This window comes from Halichondria panicea, chromosome 5 (assembly GCF_963675165.1).
Source record: "Halichondria panicea chromosome 5, odHalPani1.1, whole genome shotgun sequence".
NCBI classification, from domain to species: Eukaryota; Metazoa; Porifera; class Demospongiae; order Suberitida; family Halichondriidae; genus Halichondria; species Halichondria panicea.
The window spans coordinates 7,292,319-7,315,908 of NC_087381.1; the positions used below are offsets into that span (position 1 = coordinate 7,292,319).

A 23,590-nucleotide genomic window follows, 5' to 3' on the forward strand; every position below is an offset into this window, starting at 1 on the left:
AGTTTCAATTTCTAAAATGATATACTGATTATAATAACTCACGGTCATCATCTTCAATAATGATGAAGAAGCTAGGGTATTGGGGGAGGGTCTCAAACCGTGCGAATATTCCATCAGTGGGTAGATTTAGCCTGAGTTGAGCAGCTTCTGTTACCTCAGGCAGATTGTCTTCAAATATATACAAACCAGTTACAAACGTGTCATTTTCCTCTGGTAGTATTGATAGAACATGTGATGATGGAAATGTGAAATCGTTGTCCTCTCTGCTAGTTGAGAGAAGGGCATTTTCAAGTCCCTCTGGAGTAGTTTGGAACAAATTAATAACAAAGCTGATGGTATGTTCCGTGACATTGTTTGCTCCTTTGATAATTTGAATTCGGTGACCACTTTCTATCTCCGGATATGTTGTATTTGGTAGAGCAAACCCAATAAAAATATCTGCACGTTATTGTGTAATAGTTTTTCTACACGATATAGACTTTATTTAACTCACACACGATATGCTTTAACTCACCATCGTTGTCTACAATGTCGATGCGAATTACATCGCCGCCGTTGCTTTCAATTGAAGCTAATGGTGGCACATTATCGGGATCTTGAAAAGTTAAATTAACTACAAAACACTCCAAGGCTTCGTCAATCAGATCATCATATATCAGTACATCTCCAGCCAAAAAAATCTCCCCACCAGCCATAAAATTCAGTGTGATGGGTGTAGTAAAGAAATCTATCCTGTCTGGAACTATAGTCAGAAGGAATTAAATAATTACAAGAAAATTAATGTTCAGCTTACTCGTGTTAGCTCGTGCAAATGGCCTAGTAGTTGGTAGAGGCCTAAAATTCTCAGGAGCTATCATGGGTGTCAGAACTAGTGAGATATCGGAGGCCAGTTCTACCTCATTGGCCACTGCCACGTCAATGGAGATGAAGCCATCGTCCTCATCTACAACTCTGTTGCTCTCTCTCAGCCGAAAAACGAGGGCTAATAATAATTATTAATGGAATGAGAAATTCATAATTAAACGGTTACCAGTGCTATCCTGTATAATGAACTCCTGCCTACTCCGAAAAAAAACGTTTGGCAAAGATGAATCAAAAAGTGCTCGGTTAACATTTGCCACATCAATCAATACCAAGTCCAACACAAAAGTCTCATCTGGTTCCAATGCCACTCTGTCTGCTTGGAAAGTGATGAGGATAGTTCCGCCAGGGTTGAGAGGTAGAGTAACAATACTCTGACCTATAAAAAACTCCCCCTCTGAAGCTGTTGGTGTGGAAGTAAGCACCATAAACTCCGCATTATACCCTAATTATTACTTCCAAAGAGCAACCACATCACTTAGGTCCGGATTGAAACTACAATGAGTATAAACCCACCTCTCTCCGTATAACGAGCAGCTTTCTAGTCCCTTTTAGCAATGGAAAATAACCTCCCAGAACAGACAACCACACCCATAATTAGCAGAAATATAATTATTTGCGCAATTGTGAAAACCTAGCTTGTCCCTACGTACAGCCTTTTCAAAGTTTGTATGAGCTACAGAAGCAGTTAGCAAAGCTCTAAGATTTAGTCATACATGTAGTTGGCAATCTAAAGACCACCTCTCTATAAAATGGCTGTTCCCCAATGCATGGTGTTCGTTTTGTGGAAGTTCCACTGTACATGTAACAATACCTGTTCCTTCCCCATTGTAGTCAATGGCCACCCTAAGCTGTGCATTAGATGGACCCTTGAAGTATGCAAATGGAACATCATAAGGAAATTGGGTCTCTGGTCTAGTAAAGGTGTCCGAACCCCAGCCATACACTGCAAATAGATATACAATCACTATAACAACACTACACGGCAACAAGTGGCTAGTTATAATACCAAAATAATGATATCTTTACGTTATGCTAATACCTCTCGCCATGTTCTTCTTCGATAGAGTGTTATGTTATGAGTTTGCTTTGTATTATTGTTGTTTTGCAATTGTAATAAACCCACACAGTCATTATATAATACAGAGGACCTATAGGAAACAGCTGATGGCTTGATTGATCTTCAAGGAGAGAAGCATGCATGTATAGATGTCAATGTAGAGTTTAAAAATGTTTTTTTGCATTTCCTGTCAATGAAAAATGGGGTGAATCTGAAATGAGATCAGAGTTCACAAGGGTTGCTTCTGGCAGTAAGTAGAGTGTAGTCCATATAATTATACAATCTTTACCAGGCCTAGTTGGCGACCTAGCGTTGTTTTATAGACAACTCAGCCTGGGGACGCATGCAGTTTTGCAGCTCTTTCCTGACTCTAAACAAAAACAGCTAGCGCTTTAGTGCATGGCTATAAACGCACAAGTTGAAAGTTTGTGCAAACAGATGATACTATAAAAAAAAGTTGTTAAGAGACTAAACAGCCTTCACTGTGAGTCAAACTATATATAACCCATGGCCAAGAAAGAAGCTTTGAATCAAAATCCAAGAGAACGTGGCTAGAAACCTGTATAGAAGCTGTTATTTTTCGTCGCATTGCAAGCAGATACAGCAATTAACACTTAATAATTATATAGACAGTATCTATGATTATGTTTAATAATTATGTCAATGTAAAGCGATATATGCTAAAAATTAACACTTACCTATGCACTGGAAGCATTGACCACCATCACTGTAATACAGTCCTGCATTATTATTGACACAACAGTTCTCAGCATTGGAAGAAGGTCCCCCCACAAGAGTAGCACAGCCAGGATCAGTGAAGCATCTGGTGAATTGGGCCTGAACTGCAAAGTAATGTTACATAGAATAAATAAATAAAACTGATGCTGATCTGCATCTAGCTATAATACATGTAATAGCTATATATATTGAGCACAAAATCGATATAATTATTATGTTCTTACCAGCAGTAGTGAAAATGGTGATCAATGTCAGCAGGACTTGATCTGAAGCTCTCATGATTTTTTGCTCCTGCTAGATCTAGATAGATCTGTATAGACTAGATCTCTATTAATACTATTCCATCATGCAGGATATCTTTTATCTTGTCAGGTACAGGAAATTAGAACCTTCAGTTATACCGTGTTAGTTAATGGTCTTTTTTTATGGGACCAAAAATAACAAGTAAAAGTTATGCTTTCTATACAAAGTAACTTCGTGTGGGCTAATAGGTTGTTTTAACAGCTAGCTATATAGCTATTATATCAACACTTCATGAACTAGCTGCATGGTGGAGCCAAGCCAAGCACACACACTTCCATAAAGTTAACTTGTCACTCTTCATTTATAAGTTGATTTGGATTGGAAAGCCTGGTTTTTAATATACAACGTTTTTTAATAATTATATACAACGTCACGAAATGGACTAACAAACAAACAAAATATCAAACGTTCATCAGAATAATACTATCTTTCACTCACGTACAAACTTATCTAGTAAATAAAATCACTGTTCTGTAGTTCTTGTAACTAACTACAATGGTCTTACCTGCCATCAGACCGTCCGCAGTCGAGAAGGACAACTCAATATTTCTGTCTAATATATGGCCACTAGTCACTCCCACAGTGAATATGATTTGTCCTTCGTCCTCCCTGGCAGAGTATGGTGGGTTGATGAAACCAACAGTCACCTCTGTGGGTTAAGTAATTATAGTAATGTATAGTGTATACATGATTGTACAAACCTCCGCCATCGATAATGGTAGCATCGGCAGTGCCTGGACTCAGGGACACTCTGTCCGTAGTAATGAGGCTTAGTATGCCTTGAAACATCTCATTATTCTCGTACAGTTGATCAGGATTCAAATTAACTGAAATCTGTATAGTTTGCATGCCTGCACTCAGAATGAATGACATGTCGATAACCGAAGTGTAGTTCCTGACCAGCAATAGCGGGGAAATCTGTGTGTGTATAATTATGTGTGGGTGAGTGGGTGGTAAATCTAATACTGAAATATTATGTGCATCATAATGAAGACTCTCACCTGCTATCAGACCGTCAACAGTTGAGAAGGACAACTCAATATCTCTGTTTAATGTATGACCACTAGTCACTCCCACAGTGAATACCATTCGTCCTTTGTCCTATCTGGCAGAGTATGGTGGGTTGATGAAACCAACAGTTATACCTCTGTACATGTATGGGTCCATCCATAGATATTACATGTAATTTATAGTATCTATGATGGGTCGGTATAGTTAAAAAGTGCATGCGCTACTATGGGACGAGCCTCAAAGCTCGCTCAAACTTACTTCCTATACTATTCCAGATATATAAAAAATGTGTACATTGAGTATTGTATGCACTCAGTCATAGTACGTAAAAAATTAACAATTACCTATGCACTGGAAGCATTGACCACCATCATTGTAATACAGTCCTGCATCATTATTGACACAACAGTCCTCAGCATTGGAAGGTCCCACAACAGCACCAGTACAGCCAGAATCACAGTGAAGCATCCAAATTGAGCCTGAACTGCAAAGTAATGTTATATAGATCTGCATCTAGCTATAATACATGTGCTATTAAGCACAAAATTGTATAATTATAATTATTATGTTCTTACCAGCAGTAGTGAAAATGGTGATCAATGCATCGTGTATCTATGATCAATGTCAGCAGGAGTTGCTTTGAAACCCCCATGATTTTTTTCTCCTGCTAGATCTAGATAGACTAGATCTCTATTAATACTATTCCACCATGCAGGATATCTTTTATCCTGTCAGGTACAGGAAATTAGAACCTTCATTTATACTGTGTTAGTAAATGATTTCTTTTTATGGGACCAAAAATAACAAGTAAAAGTTATGCTTTCTATACAAAGTAACTTTATGTGGGCTAATAGGTTGTTTTAACAGCTATATGTATCAACACACTAGCTGCCTGGTGGAGCCTATAATTAGCACACACACTTGTGTTGACTTGATTGTCTCTTCCTTTATAAGTTGATTTGGATTGGAAAGCATGGTTTTTATACAACGTCACGAAATGGACTAACAAACAATCAAATGTTCATCAGCTAGAATAATACTAGCATTACTCATTCACTCACGTACAAACTTATCTAGCTATTGAGTAAATAAAATCACTGTTCTGTAGTTCTTGTAACTATAACTATAATGTCGGGTTAGGTGCATCTGCACTCTAAATGGGTGTAGCTGAAGTCAGTGGCGTACGGTGTTTCCACTATGTAGTCAGTGTACTCCCCGAATATCACCGGACTGTTAACAGTATCGTCGAGGATCTCGTACAGAGCGCTGGCCTGGCGTTGTCCAGCATAGAGACAGTACTCCTTCCTGGACTCCCAGGTTAGGGGCCAGAGCCAGCCGATGAAAGATCGCTGTGGTTCGTTGGGATGGTTGGTTGTTATGACATAGTAGCCGTCGCTGTTGACTCCATCCCGCACAGGTCCAGTGTAGGGCTGTACTTGGATAGGGACGTTCCAGAATTGACCTGAGGACATGCAGTTGATCAATATAGTTAGTACCACATTAAGCATTCAATTATACTGTTACCATAACCATATAATTCCCACTCACCCAGCAATCCGTGCGACCGTTCAGCCAGGTTCAGTCCTCTAGCGATCACGAACCGGATATTATTAGCGTGGAAGATGATCTCATTCTGATCAGTGCTTGCTCTGCTCCAGAAGGTTGAGTTCAGGCATGACACCCACATCACAAGATCGATATCGGCACAGTTGGGAGCCACGATCCTCACACGATTAGACCGTCCGCAGTCGAGAAGGACAACTCGACATCTGTGCCTATATCATAGCGACCAGTCACTCTCACAGTGAATATCATTGGTCCTTCGCCCTCCCTGGCAGAGTATGGTGGGTTGATGAAACCAACAGTCACCTCTGTACAATGGGTTTAGCAGGTATGACAAGACTATTTAAGAAATGGCCGTAACTAATTTACCTTCATCGTCCAGAATTGTGATGCTACTGCCAGGTGGATCGAGCACAACATTGTAAGGTAAAAGGAGAGATGGATCGATCATAACGCCTAAGTCTTGAAGCGCAATAAATCGAAGAGAAAATTGCTCTTTTCTGATTCGTAAAGAGCGTCATCTTCTATCACAACCCTGATGCAACTTCGACGAATAGTATCGGTAAAGGTTAAAATAAAAGGAAAAACGTCGGGTCCAGTCATTTCTGTATAGTCATCTCCATCTGTGAATCAAACAGAATGCAATAAACAGTAATGTAACAGCATCTCTACACATGCACTATACCTGCTGTGCCCTGTACAGTTTCAACCCCAATACGGAATAACGTTCTTACTGGAGTGTCATCTGAAGGTTCAAACATTCTCACACACACTTCCAGAAATGAAAATCCAAACTCGCCCTCTTCATTAACTGTGTACGAGGTGTTCTCGAAGCCAATGAGGAATCCTGAAATGTAAGCACTAATTATCATACGTCCTCTCGGCTAAGTACTGCCTGTGTCACTAAAATATAATTATAACTGCAAATAAGTGTATTATAATAATCTGCATAGTGTGTACATGTATATACTTTTGTCCTCGATGATGGTAGCGTTGGCATTGTCTAGACCCAGGGACACTCTGTCCGTAGTAACGAGGCTTAATGTACCTCGAAATACTTCATTGATCTCAATTAACAGATCATCGGTCAAATTAACTGCGATCTGTATGGTTTGCATGCCTGGCCTCAGAATGATTGGCATGTTGATAATTGAAGTGTAGTCCTGACCAGCCATAGCAGCTGTTTCTGTGTATGCGTGAGTGCGTGTGAGTAGCAAACGTAACACTGATTTATGTGTGTCACAATTAATCACTTGATATCAGATTGTCCGCAGTCGAGAAGGACAACTCAATATCTGTGGCTATATCATACCGACCAGTCACTCCCACAGTGAATATCATTCGTCCTTCGTCCTCCCTGGCTGAGTATGATGGGTTAATGAAGCCAACAGTCACCTCTGTACATGTATGGGTCAGCAGGTATGACAATACTATTTAAGAAATCACCATAACTAATTTACCTTCATCATCCAAAATTGTGATGCTACTGCCAGGTGGATCGAGCACAACATTGTAAGGTAAAAGGAGAGATGGATCGATCACAAAGTCTTCAGGTAAAATAAAATCTTTAATTGCAATAAATCGAAGAGAAAATTGCTCTTCTGATTCGTAAAGAGCATCATCTAAAATCACAACCCTGATGCAACTCCGACGAATAGTATCGGTAAAGGGTATAATAAAGGGAAAAACGTTGGGTCCAGTCATTTCCGTATAGTCATCTCCATCTGTGATTCAAATAGAATGCAATAGGCAGTAATGTAGTATGCATCTCTGCACACACTATACCTGCTGTGCCTTGTACAGTTTCAACCCCAATACGGAATAATGTTCCTACTGGAGTGTCATCTGAAGGTTCAAACATTCTCACACACACTTCCAGCGCTACAAATCCAAACTCGCCCTCTTCATTAACTGTGTACGAGGTGTTCTCGAAGCCAATGAGGAATCCTGAAATGTAAGCACTAATTATCATACGTCCTCTCGGCTAAGTACTGCCTGTTTCACTAAAATATAATTATAAGCTGCAAATAAGTGTATTATAATAATCTGCATAGTGTGTACATGTATATACTTTCATCCTCGATGATTGTAGCGTCGGCATTGTCTAGACCCAGGGACACTCTGTCCGTAGTAACGAGGCTTAATGTACCTCGAAATACTTCATTGATCTCAATTAACTGATCATCGATCAAATTAACTGTGATCTGTATGGTTTGCATGCCTGGCCTCAGAATGATTGGCATGTTGATAATTGAAGTGTAGTCCTGACCAGCCATAGCAGCTGTTTCTGTGTGTGCGTGTGAGTAGTAAACGTAACACTGATTTATGTGTGTCACAATTAATCACTTGATATCAGATTGTCCGCAGTCGAGAAGGACAACACAATATCTGTGGCTATATCATAGCGACTAGTCACTCCCACAGTGAATATCATTGGTCCTTCGTCCTCCCTGGCAGAGTATGGTAGGTTGATGAAACCAACAGTCACCTCTGTACAATGGGTTAGCAGGTATGACAAGACTATTAAATTTTGAAATCACCATAACTAATTTACCTTCATCATCCAGAATTGTGATGCTACTGCCAGGTGGATCGAGCGTAACGTTGTAAGGTAAAATATCAGATGGATCAATCACTAGGTCTGGTATAGTAACGTCTTGAAGCGCAATAAATCGAAGAGAAAATTGCTCTTCTGATTCGTAAAGAGCGTCATCTTCTATCACAACCCTGATGCAACTCCGACGAATAGTATCACTAAACAATAAAAAGAAGGGCGGCTCGTTTCCAGTCCTTTCTGAAAAGTCATCTTCATCTGTGAATCAAACAGGATGCAACAGACATGCAGCAATGTAGTATGCATCTAGTATGCATTTCACATACTATACCTGCTGAGCCTTGTACAGTTTCAACCCCATAATCAAGGGTTGTTAATGGTCCTAATGGAGTGTCCTCTGAAGGTTCGTACATTCTCACACACACTTGCAAGAATTGAAATCCAAATGAACTGTTTCCTTCGTAAACTCTGTACGAGGTTTGTTCGAAGCAATGCGGAATCCTATAAAGTATATAAGCATTACTAATGATAAATCATAATATACCGTATTCTACCAAGATTACGCCCACTCTAATTGCATGCTAAACGTCAGCTACAAGTGGGATGGGCTTAATTTCGAAAACGGTTAACTCACGGTCATCATCTTCAATAATGATGAAGAAACTAGGGTATTTGGGGAGGGTCTTGAACCCTGGAAACATTCCATCAGTGGGTAGACTTAGTCTGAGTTGAGCAGCTTCTGTTTCTTCAGGCAGATCTTCCTCAAATATAGTCAATTCTGCAAACGTGTGATTCTCCTCTGGTCCTATTGATAGCAAACTTGATGATGGAAATAAGAAATCGTTATCTTCTCCATCAGCTGAGGGAGTGGCAGTTCCAAGTCCCTCTGGAGTAGTTTGGAACAAATTAACCACAAAGCTGATGGTTTGTTCAGTGACATTGCCTGCTCCTTTGATAATTTGAATTTGGTGACCGGCTTCTTCCTCCGGATATGTTGTATTTGGTAGAGCAAACCCAATAAAGATATCTGCATGTGTACATATATACACATTTCTACACGATATATATGCTAAGCTTAACTCACCATCATCGTCTACAATGTCGATGCGTATTATATCGCCGCCATTGCTTTCAATTGAAGCTAATGGCGGCACGTTAGCTGTATCTTGAAAGGTTAAAGTAACCACAAAATACTCCAAGGCTTCGTCAATCAGGTCATCGTATATCAGCACATCTCCAGCCAAAAGAATCTCCCCACCAGCCATAAAATTCAGTGTGATGGGTGTAGTAAAGAAATCTATCCTGCCTTCAACTATAATATAGCCAGAGTGATAATTTGAATTAAAGAAACCTTCAACTTACTAGTGTTAGCTCTTGCAAATGGTCTGGTAGTTGGTAGAGGTGTAAAATCTTCAGGAGCGATCATGGGTGTCAGAACTAGTGAGATATCGGAGGCCAGTTCTACCGCATTGGCTACTGTCACATCAATGGGGATGAAGCCATCATCTTCATCTACAATTCTGTCGCTTTCTCTCAGCCGAAAAATGAGGGCTATGAACAATAATTATACAGACTTTTCTTTATTTAATTGTAATTTAACTTACCAGTGCTATCCTGTATAATAAACTCCTGCCTACTCTGAAAGAAAACATTTGGCAAAGATGAATCAAACAGTTCTCCGACACCATTTGCCACACCAAGCAGTGACAACTCTAACACAAAAGTCTTATCTGGTTCCAATGCCACTCTGTCTGCTTGGAAGGTGATGGAGGTAGTTTCACCAGGGTTGAGGGGTAGAGTAACAACACTCTGACTTATACCAAACTCCTCCTCTGAAGCTGTTAGTGTGGAAGTAAGCAACATAAACCCCATTATCAATTTCTATTACTATAACAATACCTGTTCCTTCTCCATTGTAGTCAATGGCCATCCTAAGCTGTGCAATAGATGGACCCTTAAAGTATGCAAGTGGAACATCATAAGGAATTTGAGATTCTGGCCTAGTGAAGGTATCCGAGCCAAAGCCATACACTGCATAATATAATATGTATGTGTGTTAAACAACAACCACGGCAACTATACCACTCTATAGCTATAGACAGTGTGTCAATGAAATAAATTATTATATTTTAATTTTTACCGAAAATTATGAGAAAAAATAAAACACTGTCTTTTAACAGTTTGTAGCTATGTAAAATACTTCAAATCTTATAATTACCTATGCACTGGAAGCATTGACCACCCTGATTGTAATACAGTCCTGCATTATTGCTGACACAACAGTCCTCAGAATTGAAAGAAGGTCCCCCCATAACAGCAGTAGCACAGTCAGGATCAGTGAAGCATCCAGTGAATTGAGCCTGAACTGCAAAGATATATAATTGTACCAGTACACATTATCAATAAGAAACAAGAGATTTAAAACTACTGATGAGCTGTATAGTAATCATTATCTTCGTACTACCGTATAGCGCGAAATTTTCGAGGGGCTTAATTAATGAAAATTCAGTCCACGTAAATAATTGTTTTATCTGCTATAACGTGCAAATATTAAAGGCGTGGCTTCCGATAAGCAGTCATTCCACGAACATTGTGTTGTGTAACGAAATGCTTTTCCACGAAATTATAAGTGCCTCGAAAATTTCGCGCTATACGGTATATACTGTATATACACAACGCATCAATAATACTTATACCTGTACTGTCCTGTATAATGAAGTTTTGTCTTCTTTGAAAGAACACATTTATCAGAGAAGCATCCAGAAGTGGTACACTCGCTGCTGGTGTAATTGAAGTCACTGAAAGCTCCAGCACAAAAGTCTCATCAGGTTCGAATGCAATGGTGTCAATTAAAAAAGTGACAGAAACAGTTGCACCAGCATTGAGAGATAGAGTCACAACTTGTTGGTTTTGAATGTAGTCCACGTTTTGAGTAGCTATAATCATGCATGCAGTGAATAATAATAATTATTATTATCAATGCTTAATACCTGTTCCTTTTGAAGTGTCATTGACAGTGAAAACGATTTGAGCAGCTGGACCCTTGGAGTAGACAAGTGGAATACTGTAAGGTGATTGGGCCTCACTAGCAGGGAAATTGCTTGAGCTCCAGCCATACACTGCAAAAAAAAAGCTTATGTGTGCATTACACAGGTTTAATACCATGTTACTGTGCCAAATTTTCGACAACCAAATATTTGCAAAACCAAACTTTTCATGTAATGAACAATGATTCCATAATTTCACAACAAGAATTTGGAGGTTGGAAAAACGACGTAAATTTGAGGTCTCGAAAATTTGGCGCCATAGATGTTCAGTCGTAGTTATGCAATGTCTCAATAATTATTAATGACTAATACTAGGTGGGTATACAACAATTAATTAGTTTGCATGTATGAGATAATTATAATTATACATGACTGTTATGTAAGTACCTATACACTGGAAGCAAGTTGTTTCATCACTGAAGTACGTTCCTGCACTGCTGACACAGCAATCTTCAGCATTTGTAGGTCCCAGGCTATCACCAGAGCAGGAAGAATTGCTGTAGCATCCCCCAAATGGAGCACCTCGGATTACAATTGTACTTGTGGGTGGATCGAACACATAGTTGGAAGGTAGATCAGAGCCAGGAAGGTCAATTAATTGCAGAGAAAACTGCTCTTCAAATTCGTAACGATTGTCTTCCGTTATTTCCACATTGATGCAACTCCGACGAACAACATCGTCAAAGAACAAAACAAATGCAGCATCTGATCCAGACATTTCTCTATAGTCACTTCCATCTGTGATCATCACACAGCATGGGATAGACAGTAATGCATCTCTACACACTATACCTGCTGTGCCTCGTACAGTTTCAACCCCAATACTAACGGATATACGAGTGCCTTCTGGAGGTTCAAGTATTCTCACACACACTTCCAGCATGCCAATCCCTTCGTTAACTATGTACGAGGTTCGCTCGAAGCCAATGCGGAAACCTGAAAGGTTAGTATTAAATATGACTAGACAATACACTGTATACTAATAACTCACTGTCATCATCTGCAATAATGATAAAGAAGCTGGGGTATTGGGGGAGGGTCTTGAACACCGGGAACACTCCATCAGTGGGTAGACTTAGTCTGAGTTGAGCAGCTTCTGTTACCTCAGGCAGTTCGTCCGCAAATATACTGACATCTGTAAACGTGTCATTTTCCTCTGGTTCTATTGATAGCAAAATTAATGGAATAAAGAAATCATTGTCCTCTTCGTCATCTAAGGGAGTGGCGGTTCCAAGTCCAGGTGGAGCAGTTTGGAACAAATTAACCAAAAAGCTGATGGTTTGTTCAGTGACATTGCCTGCTCCTTTGATAATGCGAATTTGGTGATCGGCTTCTACCTCCGGATATGTTGTACTTGGTAGGGCAAATCCAATAAATATATCTGTGTACATGATATTGGTAAATTTGTACATGATTGCAAACTTTTTATTTACTCATCTACAATCAGATTATGTTTTAATTAACTCACCATCGTTGTCTACAGTGTCGATGCGAATTATATCGCCGCTATTGCTTTCAATTGAAGCTAATGGTGGCAAATTATCGGGATCTTGAAAGGTTAAAGTAACCACAAAATACTCCAAGGCTTCGTCAATCAGATCATCATATATCAGTACATCGCCAGCCAAAAGAATCTCTCCACCAGCAGGGGCGGATCCAGGAAAAACAAAAGGGGGGGGCTAGCTAGAAAGGGGCGAAGCCCCGTACCAGGGCAGCCTCGCGGGAGGCGAATTTTTTGTAAGATTTGACCTTTGAACTTTCATATTAATACGTTGACCTCTGCACTTACTTTTAATACTATGGTGATACTGTACTGATCAGATGTACGTACGTACGTACAGCTAGCTAGCTAGCTAGGTACGTCCAGCTAGCTACCCTAGATCCTTTATACTCCTAGTAGCTGTTGTCTAGCATCTCTCAAGTGATTTCAAGTGAGTCTACAGATGCATAATTGGTGGCAAAATTGTTGTAGAGTCAGACTACAACACATGGTAGTTTTTTCAAAAGGGGGGGGCTTCAGCCCCTCAAAATCACCCCTGGATCCGCCCCTGACCAGCCATAAAATTCAATGTGATGGGTGTAGTAAAGAAATCTATCCTGCCTTCAACTATATAGTCAGAGTGATAATAATTTAATTAAAGAAACCTTACAGCTTACTAGTATTAGCTCTTGCAAATGGTCTGGTAGCTGGTAGAGGTGTAAAATCTTCAGGAGCGATCATGGGTGTCAGAAGTAGTGAGATATCAGAGGCCAGTTCTACCTCATTGGCCACTGTCACCTCAATGGAGATGGATGCATCACCCTCATCTACAACTCTGTCGCTCTCTCTCAGCCGAAAAACGATAGCTAATAATAAAATAATGAACAAGAATTGCGTATTAAATTTTGTTGCATGATTCAAACTTACCAGTGCTCTCCTGTATGATAAACTCCTGCCTATTCCGAAAGAAAACATTTGACAAAGATGAATCGAAAAAACGTTCGAATATAGTATTTTCCACACCAAGCAGCGTCAATTCCAACACAAAAGTCTCATCTGGTTCCAATGCCACTCTGTCTGCTTGGAAAGTGATGGAGGTAGTTCCGCCAGGGTTGAGAGGTAGAGAAACAACACTCTGACCTATACCAAACTCCCCTTCTAAAGCTGTTAGTGTGGAAATAAGCAACATAAACTCCATTATCTATTTTTATTACTATAACAATACCTGTTCCTTCCCCATTGTAGTCAATTGCCATCCTAAGCTGTGCATCAGGTGGACCCTTAAAGTATGCAAGTGGAAAATCATAAGGAAATTGGGCCTCTGGTCTAGTGAAGGTGTCCGAGCCCCAGCCATACACTGCATACAGTGACACAATCTTACACGGCAACTATATACTTCCAATAGCTAGAAATACGCTACTATAATATAGACAGTGCATTCTTATTAATTTTATGTTCATGGAAATACTTCGATTTTATGGGAACAGGTCCCGATGCCTTGGTGGAGGCACCAGAGCTATAAGACATGAAGTTACTATTGACATTGGTGTAAAAAGATAGACCAGTATCATAGCTAAAAAAAGATCTCCAAGTCCAGAAACTTAATGGCTGCTGCAGCTTCTTTTCTCACTCTTACTACCAATAGCTAGCATTGCATGTATAGTACTGAGCTAACGAGTAGCAACATTCCATGGAAAAGTTTCTACACACTATTCTGCATCATTCTTATATACACAGGGATCGAGCGTCTCGCAAAAAAGAAAGACGTAACGAGAAGTAGTGCTGGACCCAACTGTTAAATGCAAGCATTTCAAGTAAACAATAATTCGAGAACGAAGCATTTACAAAACACAAATAGTAATCTATGACTAGATACTTGCACTTCATTGATCCTTGAGCAGCTGTAGCAGTCTACACACACACACACAGCAAACCCGAGGCATAAATTAATATTATGCTAGCTAAAATTATCACTTACCTATGCACAGGGTACATTGACCACCATCATTGTAATACAGTCCTGCATTATTATTGACACAACAGTCCTCAGCATTGGAAGAAGGTCCCTCCATAACAAAAGTAGTACAGGATTGATCAGCGAAGCATCCCCTGAATTGGACCTGAGCTGCAACTATAGAATAAAGATGTGTATATGCACAATGCATGGTAAATAAAGGAGAGTAACTGGTGAGGTTAAATTTCGCTATATTGTATGACTACAGTATACACATGCATGCATGGGATTGCATGACCACCTGCATGGGATTAAACATGCAAGCAATTGCACACACACAAACAAACATAGGTGCTATAACAGGCTGTTGTTTTTTTAAGTCCGTGTACGTATATAATAGACCATTTAAGTGCATTCCTAGCTACAATGCTCTGTAGCATACCAGCTGATGTGCTGATGAGAAAGATAGCCAGTGACAGTAGCAAACGTCCCATCTTGGTCTTAACTCTTTGTAATACCTGCTCAGAGCAGATAATGACTGACTGGAGGAATGGAAATGACTAAAATGCATGATATAAAAATGTTGCTTTACCACACAGGAAAGGAAGCCATAATGATGCATGTTACTGTTTTGTGGTAAAGTTATAACCTTATAATTTTATTGTGTCAGCAATCTATCACAAGAGGAGCCTTCTATTCAACTTGAAAGCAGCTGGTATACAAATTAGCAACACACTAAACTGGTTTCAAGCATTCTTGATTGGAAGAAAACAAAGAGGCAACTGTACTGGACAAATGTATATCATCATTATATAATTGTTATGTTGGTATTAAATAGCACAGTCAACCGTAATTATGTCTCACAAATGGGCTACCCTATAAAAATTAATGATTGTTGCCTTTTGACCTCGACCTGGAACCATTGCACTGTCGGAAAGTGACCTTTTGAGACCTGAGCCCACCCCCACCCTCCAACCAAAATGTCAAAACCTTGCTTTAATATAAGGACACTCTGATGTTTAGATGTATGATACGATTATAAATCCATTCCAATCCATCCCATGATATAATTATGACATAAATCCATCCCATGATAATTATAACCTAGGCATAACAAGTTACATTATGATCTAACAAATGCAAAAAAGGGCTATTTACACAGTCAACACACTTCAAAAGCAGATCAAAGTTACTCGAAGCATCTGTCCGGCACAATAGCATTCTCCTATATGGGCTACATAATTTTTATACAATCATCATTCAATGTGCACAATGAAGCATTATAATTATCTTAGAGCAAACCAACAGGCAGATGGCCTAGTAACTCAATGGGGTGACCTTGGGCAGTTTCCAATTCTTGCATCTGGCCAATGTAAACATTATGTAATGTGGGCAAATGCCATGCATGACCATCTGTCCAAAACCACCACCCATTCCTTTGATCAAAGTTCTATCAGGTTGCTATGGCACTCCTTTTGTTTCAATACTGAAAAATATTGACAAGGATGTGTGTGATCGGGTTACCTATTGTCCAAGTGATTGTCAATAACTATATATATCATCATGTTTGTTAATTTATTATTATCATCATGTTTGCTCAACGTATATTATGGGATGTGATTCTCGCCAATTAGTATTTTTGTGCGAGAAATGTCATTTTGAGTGATCAATTTCTATAATTGAGAGTTGTATTATTTGATGAGGTGCTTTTTGTGGGAAAGTGTGCTTTTGGGAGGAATCTGCATGGCTTTTGAAAAATACCGGCTATACGGTGTTGACTCTAGCTATAGAAATTATCAGGGAGTGAGTTTTTGCATGGTATTATTGCATGCATGCATGTGTAATGTGCATGGGCAGCACCATCTGTCTAACCACCACCCATTACTTGGGTAAAAGTTAGAAGACTGCAGCAAAAACGCTTCAAAGCATTAGTAAACGAATTTTGCAGTAATTAATGTTATCTTAGAGCAAACCAACAGGCAGATGGCCTATAGTAGTCAATGGGGTGACCTTGGGTAGCTTCCAATTCCAGTGCACTATGCAGCGGTAAACAACTCGTCATTGTGTATATAATGTGGGTAATGATATTATTGGATAGTGCATGACAACTATACGAAGCCAAAATAATAACCACAATAAACAGTGCAGCGTGGAGGATGATCTCATTCTCACTATAGTGCTTGCTCTGCTCCAGAAGGTTGAGTTCAGGCATGACACCCACATCACGAGATCGATATCGGCACAGTTGGGAACCACGATCCTCGCACGATTGCGGAACCTTCGAACGGTTATTCCAGCAACCATAAAAATTATTATAATCCGTAACAGAAACATCATCACAATAGATGCACTACGCTGCATGGTCCAGGGAAACTTCAATATTCCTACAAACTCCATCGTGATTAACATTGCATCTGTCTGCCCTCCCAATTGAAATCGTTCACATTCATTCCTAGGAACAGCATGTCCTTGTAACACCACCAACATTAGCCTCACCCCCTCGTCCCCTCGTCCCCTCCCAAGCCTGTGAAGGAGGCTACCCAAAACATAATTATACATAATAGCCCTCGTTGCATGTGTAGGTGGCAACAGTCACTATTATTAGTAAAACCAGTAGGTTTTACATAGGATTGGCAGTGGGTTTGCCTGTGTTTAGCAATATTTCAATTATTTTGACTCATGTTCAAACTGTTCTATCTCTGCAGGGAAAGGCCACATCAAGAAACTGGCTAGACAGATAATTTATTTAGCCTTTTCTCTCTTTGTATCTCTCATTTTATAATCCATGAACATTTTAATGAATGAATATTGTCATTTTAAAAATTGCACTATTTCGACGTTTCACTGCTCTTTGTCTGACTGACTAAGTAAGTAAGTGAGTGAGTGAGTAAGTTTCTTGCCCAGCATTTGCTCCAAGTACAGCCCTCTCCAGGACATTCTGCACAGGGTTTCCAAACGACTACAACCTGGATTACAAAGCGCTTCTTCAGATTTGCGATTGCCTCCACGAGGCAGTGACCTCTCAGTCTCTATTTCTCTTATACCTAGACAATTCTGCCATCTTTAATGACTCAGCAATTGCTTTGTGGCCAATTAATAATAGAGTAAACCACTGAAGATCAGCCACCATGATAAATCGGCCGCTCGTACGCCAACACAGCACTTGCAAATTGATTTATTTTTGCTACTATATAGAGCTCTTGATGTGATGTTTTTATGAGCCAAACAAGACTTGCAACCAACGTTGTGTTCCGGAGTTAGAGTTAACTTCCCAGCGCTGCCGAAAGTATTCAGCCAATTGCATGTATTTCTGGCACAACGATCTACTCTAGAGTAAGGAGACACGATCCAGCTAAGATTAACTTCTAGTAGTAGCTAACTATGTCTACTAGCTGCATGCAAAATATAAAACTCTGTGGTGCAGCTGTTCCACTACTAGCCACGCTTTTTTCTCACAAATTTACTGATTGAAATTCGGCCACGCCCCATTGCAGGTTATAAACCGCCCCAACTATTATAAGAGCAATCCTCAACGATTATATGGTAACACAGACAAAATAGACAAAATAGACTACAAAAAGAACATAAAAACAATATTATTATTATTACTGGCTACACGACATACAAAACCATGTTTTTTGAGTATCATTAAAAACAGCGTTCGGAATGTTTTCGCAATCCTGGTGGTACCATTTACTGCAACTGTCACATGACGCCATATCCCCAAACCTCGATGTGACTTCCACATCAGAATATCGGCAACTACAGTATACAGGAACCTGCGTTTTTGCGACTATTGTCTTGGGGCAATCCCTTTTTTTTGCAGCTCGTGGGAAGCGTGACAGTTCACGATTGTTGAAGCAACGCTCCAGATGAAGAACTCTCATCATCGATTCATCGTAGCTGATTTTCAAAGGGTTTCGACCAGAACATAAATCATAAGCCATAGCGATGGCAAACAAACCACAAGAATCACCAGTATACTGAAGTTGAACATTCACAACTTGGATTGTGAAACGGTCTTTCATACAATGGAGAATCGTGCAAGACTGTTCAATAATGGTAGGGCCAGGTTCTATGTGAAGACTGTCATACAGCTGTATTTTACTTGCATCAGATGATAATTTATTTGATAAGCACGCCCAATGAAATCCTCCAACATGAATTATTTGCACAAATTCATGAGCTGACGATCTCCACTGGAGATTTTCAAGCAAGTACATAGTATCTTGAAGTCCGTTTTGATGAGGGAATTCTCTTCTGAGCAGCATATTTGCAGCAGAAATATGATTTGCTGACAGCCAAGCATTACGTTGAAGGGCTTGTTTCTCATAAAGAGAGAGACCAAGATCACTAACCCAATCTTTTAAGCACGGATTTGTTTCTGAGTCATCAAGCAATGATTCATTGGATACTTGAAAGTGTACCTACAGATACAATGACATACATAAGCATCATAACAAATCTTACCCCACGAAAATTACCCGCTGTATGATATACAACTCTATGATATTATCCTATGGAGTGTAACTGCACAAGTAATACATTATTTACCTTATATGCCTTCGAGTCACCAGCACGTGTACTAAAGGGCGTAGATTTTACGTTCCTTGTAGCACTTTCCCCGCTGCTTTTCACTGGGCTCTTAGGGTCAACGACAACGACAGGAGCTTGGTCGTCTGGAGCTGCATTTTACACAGTCAGTACAATACATGCATGGTACACAAATACAAACCTGTCTCAGTCTTTCTCCCAGTCTGAACACTCACTCCTATAAATGCACACCAGAATCACGTGGTAACAAAACAATGAGACCCACACATATACAAGTACATGCACATGCACATTACTCACCATCCGTGGCTTTTGCTCTTGCTACAGACAATTTAGCAGGAATTCGCAAAACTAGTTCCGAGTGTCGCTTTGTGAAGCTTTCATACCAACCATGAGTGACTGTGACCTTGACTCCTTTACGGTCGCACACTCTTTGCACAATTGCAATTACATTACTTCTGGTTTTAGGAAAGCCAACAGAGGCACATCTAATCAAGAACCTGGTCAGTTCTGCTTCTTCTGCATCAGAGAGATACTTGTTTGGGCCACTTTTGGCACCAGGAAGAGTGCTTCCTCGATAGTAATCGCCCAGTGTGGACCTAGGAATACCATATTCTTCAGCAGCACGTCGTTGACTCAACGTACCATTTCTAATAGCTGAACAAGCAGTGCTTACGGTTTTCAAATCCCAATGCTTGTATGAGGGTGGGCGATTTTTTGAGTTAACTTCACATACAGTCGCAGCTTTCTTAGTACGGCTATAAAATATTCTTTCTTTTAGCGGTACTTCAGCCATATGTAACCTACAGAATAAGCAAAGACAAAAATAAATGTTCAGCACCATAATTGTGGGGTTCTAAGTTTGTCTCAAAGTGAAGTGAAGCTGTTGTTATTACAATACTAAAAGCACACTGTAAACCATTGCCAAAACATAGATACAAATATGGCCATGAAGCTAGCTAGCTCATTAATTACCTAGAAGCGAGCCTAGAAGCACCTAGTACCTGGAAACACGTCTCACACAGTAGCACTTTCGATTTATCCATGTGGCAAGATAGTTTTGAAAGCAATGGGTGTGGCCGAATTTCAATCAGTAGATTTTGTGAGAAAAAAGCGTGGCTAGTAGTAGAACAGCTGCACCACAGAGTTTCATATTTTGCATGCAGCTAGTAGACATAGTTAGCTACTACTAGAAGTTAATCTTAGCTGGATCGTGTCTCCTTACTCTAGAGAAGATCGTTGTGCCAGAAATACATGCAATTGGCTGAATATATGTACTTTCGGCAGCGCTGGAAAGTTAACTCTAACTCAGGAACACAACGTTGGTTGCAAGTCTTGTTTGGTTCATAGGAACATCACATCAAGAGCTCTATATAGTAGCAAAAATAAATCAATTTGCAAGTGCTGTGTTGGCGTACGAGCGGCCGATTTATCATGGTGGCTGATCTTCAGTGGTTTACTCTAGATAGGCGTGGCTAATATTAACCGTGCGCCTAAAATCAGTGCAGCAGTGCTTTTCCAGAGCCTGAGGTGTTGCTTTTCTTCACACTGTTCAGCTCTAGCTCCCTTTCTCTGACAGGCATGCTATATGCACTGGCTAGATATCATGCTCTTAAAATGGCTGTCATTTAATACTGATTCGCAAATTCAACATATCATGCAAGCAATAATTATTACTCATTTAATACTATAATTATTAGTCCAGAGATATTTGAGAAGATATCTGATTAGTCCTGTCTTCTCTTCTTGAACTTCTGTACTGCCTCTTGACGTTCCACTTATGCATGTCATGATACGTAAACTGTACTGAAAAAGAAAGGGAATCCGACTAGAAAAACATTTGCAATGTGAAAAATTGCTAGGATTGGCCAGGGGAACCACAAAAAAGCGTGGGAACAAGAAATCAGACGAGAGCATAACTCCAATCCGTTACAACATCATGAACATGTACAATACATAGTATATTAAATAATAGACTGTGTTCCAGATCCATCTATCAGCTTCCATCCACCACATCATTCCATGCAGGTCACCAGTACGGTCCGTGCATGTTACTACGCATGGATGGACTGTGTGTACCTGTGCTTAGCCTCGATTCCAAGCCGTTGAGAAAGGCCACTATTCAAGGGGCTGGAGTCGAGGCTAACCTGTGCTCAACACTGCATGTATTAGGAACATCAATTCATCACAAATCATCATGATTATATGTGCCCCATGCACATTCCAAAATGGATGTATAATAAATATATATAGGGATTGGTCATCACTCTACCAGTAAAAATTGCGTGGCATATTGGCTGGGAAAACATGGGAAAACTACCAGTACATGTGATTGACGTTGTAACGGATTGGAGTTATGCTCTCGTCTGATTTCTTGTTCCCACGCTTTTTTGTGGTTCCCCTGGCCAATCCTAGCAATTTTTCACATTGCAAATGTTTTTCTAGTCGGTAAATATATGTTCTCCTCGTCGGAGTCATAATTAATGTGATAATAACTAAGTGCTCAATCATGCAGCTGAGTGTTTGTTGGCTATACGAGAGCGTTTTTTAGTGTGACATTTTCAATATTGCTATGCAATGACTGTATACCCTTCGAAAATTAATAACCAGTTAAGTGAATACAACCTAATATATGGGCCGGGGACTGCTGGCAGTGCAAGCTTTAATAATGGTCATGGAAGAGTACATTAGTTCACAACTATAATATCCTGTGCATATATACATTGTTCAGTAACTATAAACGTACATGGGGACTCAGTGTCACAGGCCCATAAGCCTCACACTGTGACAGGGTGTTAGTTCAAACTGCACCTCTGAAGCATCCTCCCCTGCTGTAGATGGTTGAAGATTTACAGGCCTAGCATAAGCCTCACAGGGGTGTTAGTTCAAATTGCACCTCTGCAGCATCATCCCCTGCTGTAGAGGGTTGAGGAATTTCAGTGGAAGTTTCTGAATTCCCTACACTTATATAATCATAGTCATGGTCAGGAAGCTCATCAGCAACATCAAGCCTCCTGCATGCAAGGTGAGGGGGAGGGACATGCACAGCAATCATTAAGTACAGTCAAGGCATCAGCAATAAGTACTATAGAGACACTTAGCAATGAACTGATAAACTCACATATCTGGTGGACTACTTTCATTGATGCTCGAGGTCTGTGATTTATATTTCCGATATCTCAGAGCAACCAGCAAAATGATGACCACCAAGAGAGCAAGTAGAAGAGTCAATGATCCAACCACAATCCAATCACAGCACCTATACTCAGTAGTGAAGGAGCTGCAATAAATGTATAAGTACTGCTTTGAGCTAAAAACACGTAGCCATATACACGTTCCCTATATTCGAATCGTTTTCCTATAAATTATATAGAAGGATATATTTCTTGAAATTTGTATCTTAGCTTGAGATAACAGCAATTAATTTTAGTGCTGCATGCATGGTGCTTCAGACGTACAATGTTCATGCATGCCCATGCAAGTAGTCTGAGCACAGTGATGCTGTTATAATTATTACAAGCTTGAGGGAGCAATAATGTTCACGTATCGCAGCACACCTTCTTGTGCACACTGAAGAGGACTAGCTTCCGCCCACACTCCATCTTCACAGGTCCTTATCTCATATCCTAGGAGCTGGAACCCTTCATCACAGGTGTACGTAGCAACTGTCCTATATGTGGTCCTTCAGACACATTGTAGATGATTGATTTTCCTCTTTATATAGGAAATTGATTCTTAAAAGACAAGGCTCAGTTTGCATGCATTACCATTAATTTTTATGATGACTACTGCAGTCATTGCTATAACTGAATGTAATGCCTTACATAGGCATTTAAAGTCTAGACTCAATTCAATTAGTGGATGAGGTAACCACCTAGGTGGGCTTAATTTCGAGACAAAACAAAAAATAACCATCTTATACCTGTGTTATAGTTAGAACATGGGCATGAGGTATCTATTTGTTACGGTGTCCAAATCCCGAGGGATGAGGGACACTATAACCGAATGCATATGCATGACTGTTCTAACTGATTTAGATCCCAAAACCTATTGGCTACTAGAAATGCACTATATAGCTTAGCAACAGTCAACCTATATAATTATTAGCCAACCTAGCAACTGTATCATTTCTTTTGAAAACTAATATTTGAAGTTGTGTCTCTACTAAATCTGTGGTTTCTATTCAAGTCAACCCTCCTCAGTTTAATGGTATAGTCCTATGAAAGGCATAGACAAAATTATAGTCCTAGCTCCACCCACAAAACAGAAACATCCAGCTCCTCTCCCAGTTTTGCAGCAAAAAAGCCCAGCACACTTCCAGAAACGAGCGGCTCGTACTACTCTCACATAGCGAAAGGAAGACACCTAAGCTAGAATTTGCAGCAAACAAGCCCAGCAAACGAGCAGCTCCTATACTACTCTTGAAAGAATTAGCCAAAGCTAGAATCCCATACATCCAGCTCCT

At 39.9% G+C, this 23,590-nt stretch overlaps 4 protein-coding genes and 1 long non-coding RNA gene across 7 annotated transcripts in view; 1 reads left to right on the plus strand and 4 right to left on the minus strand.

Moving 5' to 3' along the window:
• LOC135335843 (uncharacterized) overlaps positions 1-23,590 on the plus strand; it is a gene marked incomplete in the record, with an annotated part of 743,773 nt that overhangs the window by 465,933 nt on the left and 254,250 nt on the right.
• On the minus strand, positions 744-22,404 carry LOC135335892 (uncharacterized). 2 transcript variants are annotated; one of them, XM_064531559.1, is made up of 21 exons: positions 22,247-22,404; positions 15,014-15,113; positions 14,596-14,748; positions 13,843-13,974; positions 13,545-13,781; positions 13,295-13,483; positions 13,189-13,244; positions 12,606-12,777; positions 12,129-12,518; positions 11,930-12,073; positions 11,525-11,875; positions 11,081-11,209; positions 10,787-11,026; positions 10,309-10,455; positions 9,990-10,121; positions 9,695-9,928; positions 9,453-9,641; positions 9,175-9,402; positions 8,725-9,117; positions 8,422-8,591; positions 8,209-8,348 (listed from the first exon to the last, which is right to left on the minus strand). In XM_064531559.1, the coding sequence occupies exons 2-20, from the start codon at positions 15,063-15,065 to the stop codon at positions 8,506-8,508; spliced, it is 3,654 nt and encodes a 1,217-aa protein (XP_064387629.1). In that variant the 5' UTR covers positions 15,066-15,113; positions 22,247-22,404; the 3' UTR covers positions 8,209-8,348; positions 8,422-8,505. The 2 variants fall into 2 exon arrangements, with proteins under 2 accessions (XP_064387630.1, XP_064387629.1); XM_064531560.1 differs by lacking the exons at positions 8,209-8,348; positions 8,422-8,591; positions 8,725-9,117; positions 9,175-9,402; positions 9,453-9,641 and adding an exon at positions 744-982.
• On the minus strand, positions 3,392-4,120 carry LOC135336141 (uncharacterized). Its single transcript, XR_010394755.1, has 3 exons — positions 3,964-4,120; positions 3,664-3,880; positions 3,392-3,611 (listed from the first exon to the last, which is right to left on the minus strand). It is a non-coding gene; the product is annotated as an uncharacterized LOC135336141 (long non-coding RNA).
• LOC135336030 (FRAS1-related extracellular matrix protein 2-like) lies at positions 5,294-7,734 on the minus strand. The gene is made up of 9 exons (XM_064531797.1): positions 7,598-7,734; positions 7,322-7,483; positions 6,997-7,260; positions 6,790-6,933; positions 6,507-6,722; positions 6,222-6,383; positions 5,906-6,159; positions 5,522-5,844; positions 5,294-5,435 (listed from the first exon to the last, which is right to left on the minus strand). Exons 2-7 carry the CDS (start codon positions 7,395-7,397, stop codon positions 5,993-5,995), a joined length of 1,029 nt encoding a protein of 342 aa, XP_064387867.1. The 5' UTR covers positions 7,398-7,483; positions 7,598-7,734; the 3' UTR covers positions 5,294-5,435; positions 5,522-5,844; positions 5,906-5,992.
• LOC135335986 (uncharacterized) lies at positions 18,094-21,859 on the minus strand. 2 transcript variants are annotated; one of them, XM_064531732.1, is made up of 5 exons: positions 20,101-21,859; positions 19,426-19,928; positions 19,307-19,342; positions 19,126-19,256; positions 18,094-18,998 (listed from the first exon to the last, which is right to left on the minus strand). In XM_064531732.1, exons 1-5 carry the CDS (start codon positions 20,169-20,171, stop codon positions 18,177-18,179), a joined length of 1,563 nt encoding a protein of 520 aa, XP_064387802.1. In that variant the 5' UTR covers positions 20,172-21,859; the 3' UTR covers positions 18,094-18,176. The 2 variants fall into 2 exon arrangements, with proteins under 2 accessions (XP_064387802.1, XP_064387803.1); XM_064531733.1 differs by having other exon boundaries at positions 20,130-21,284.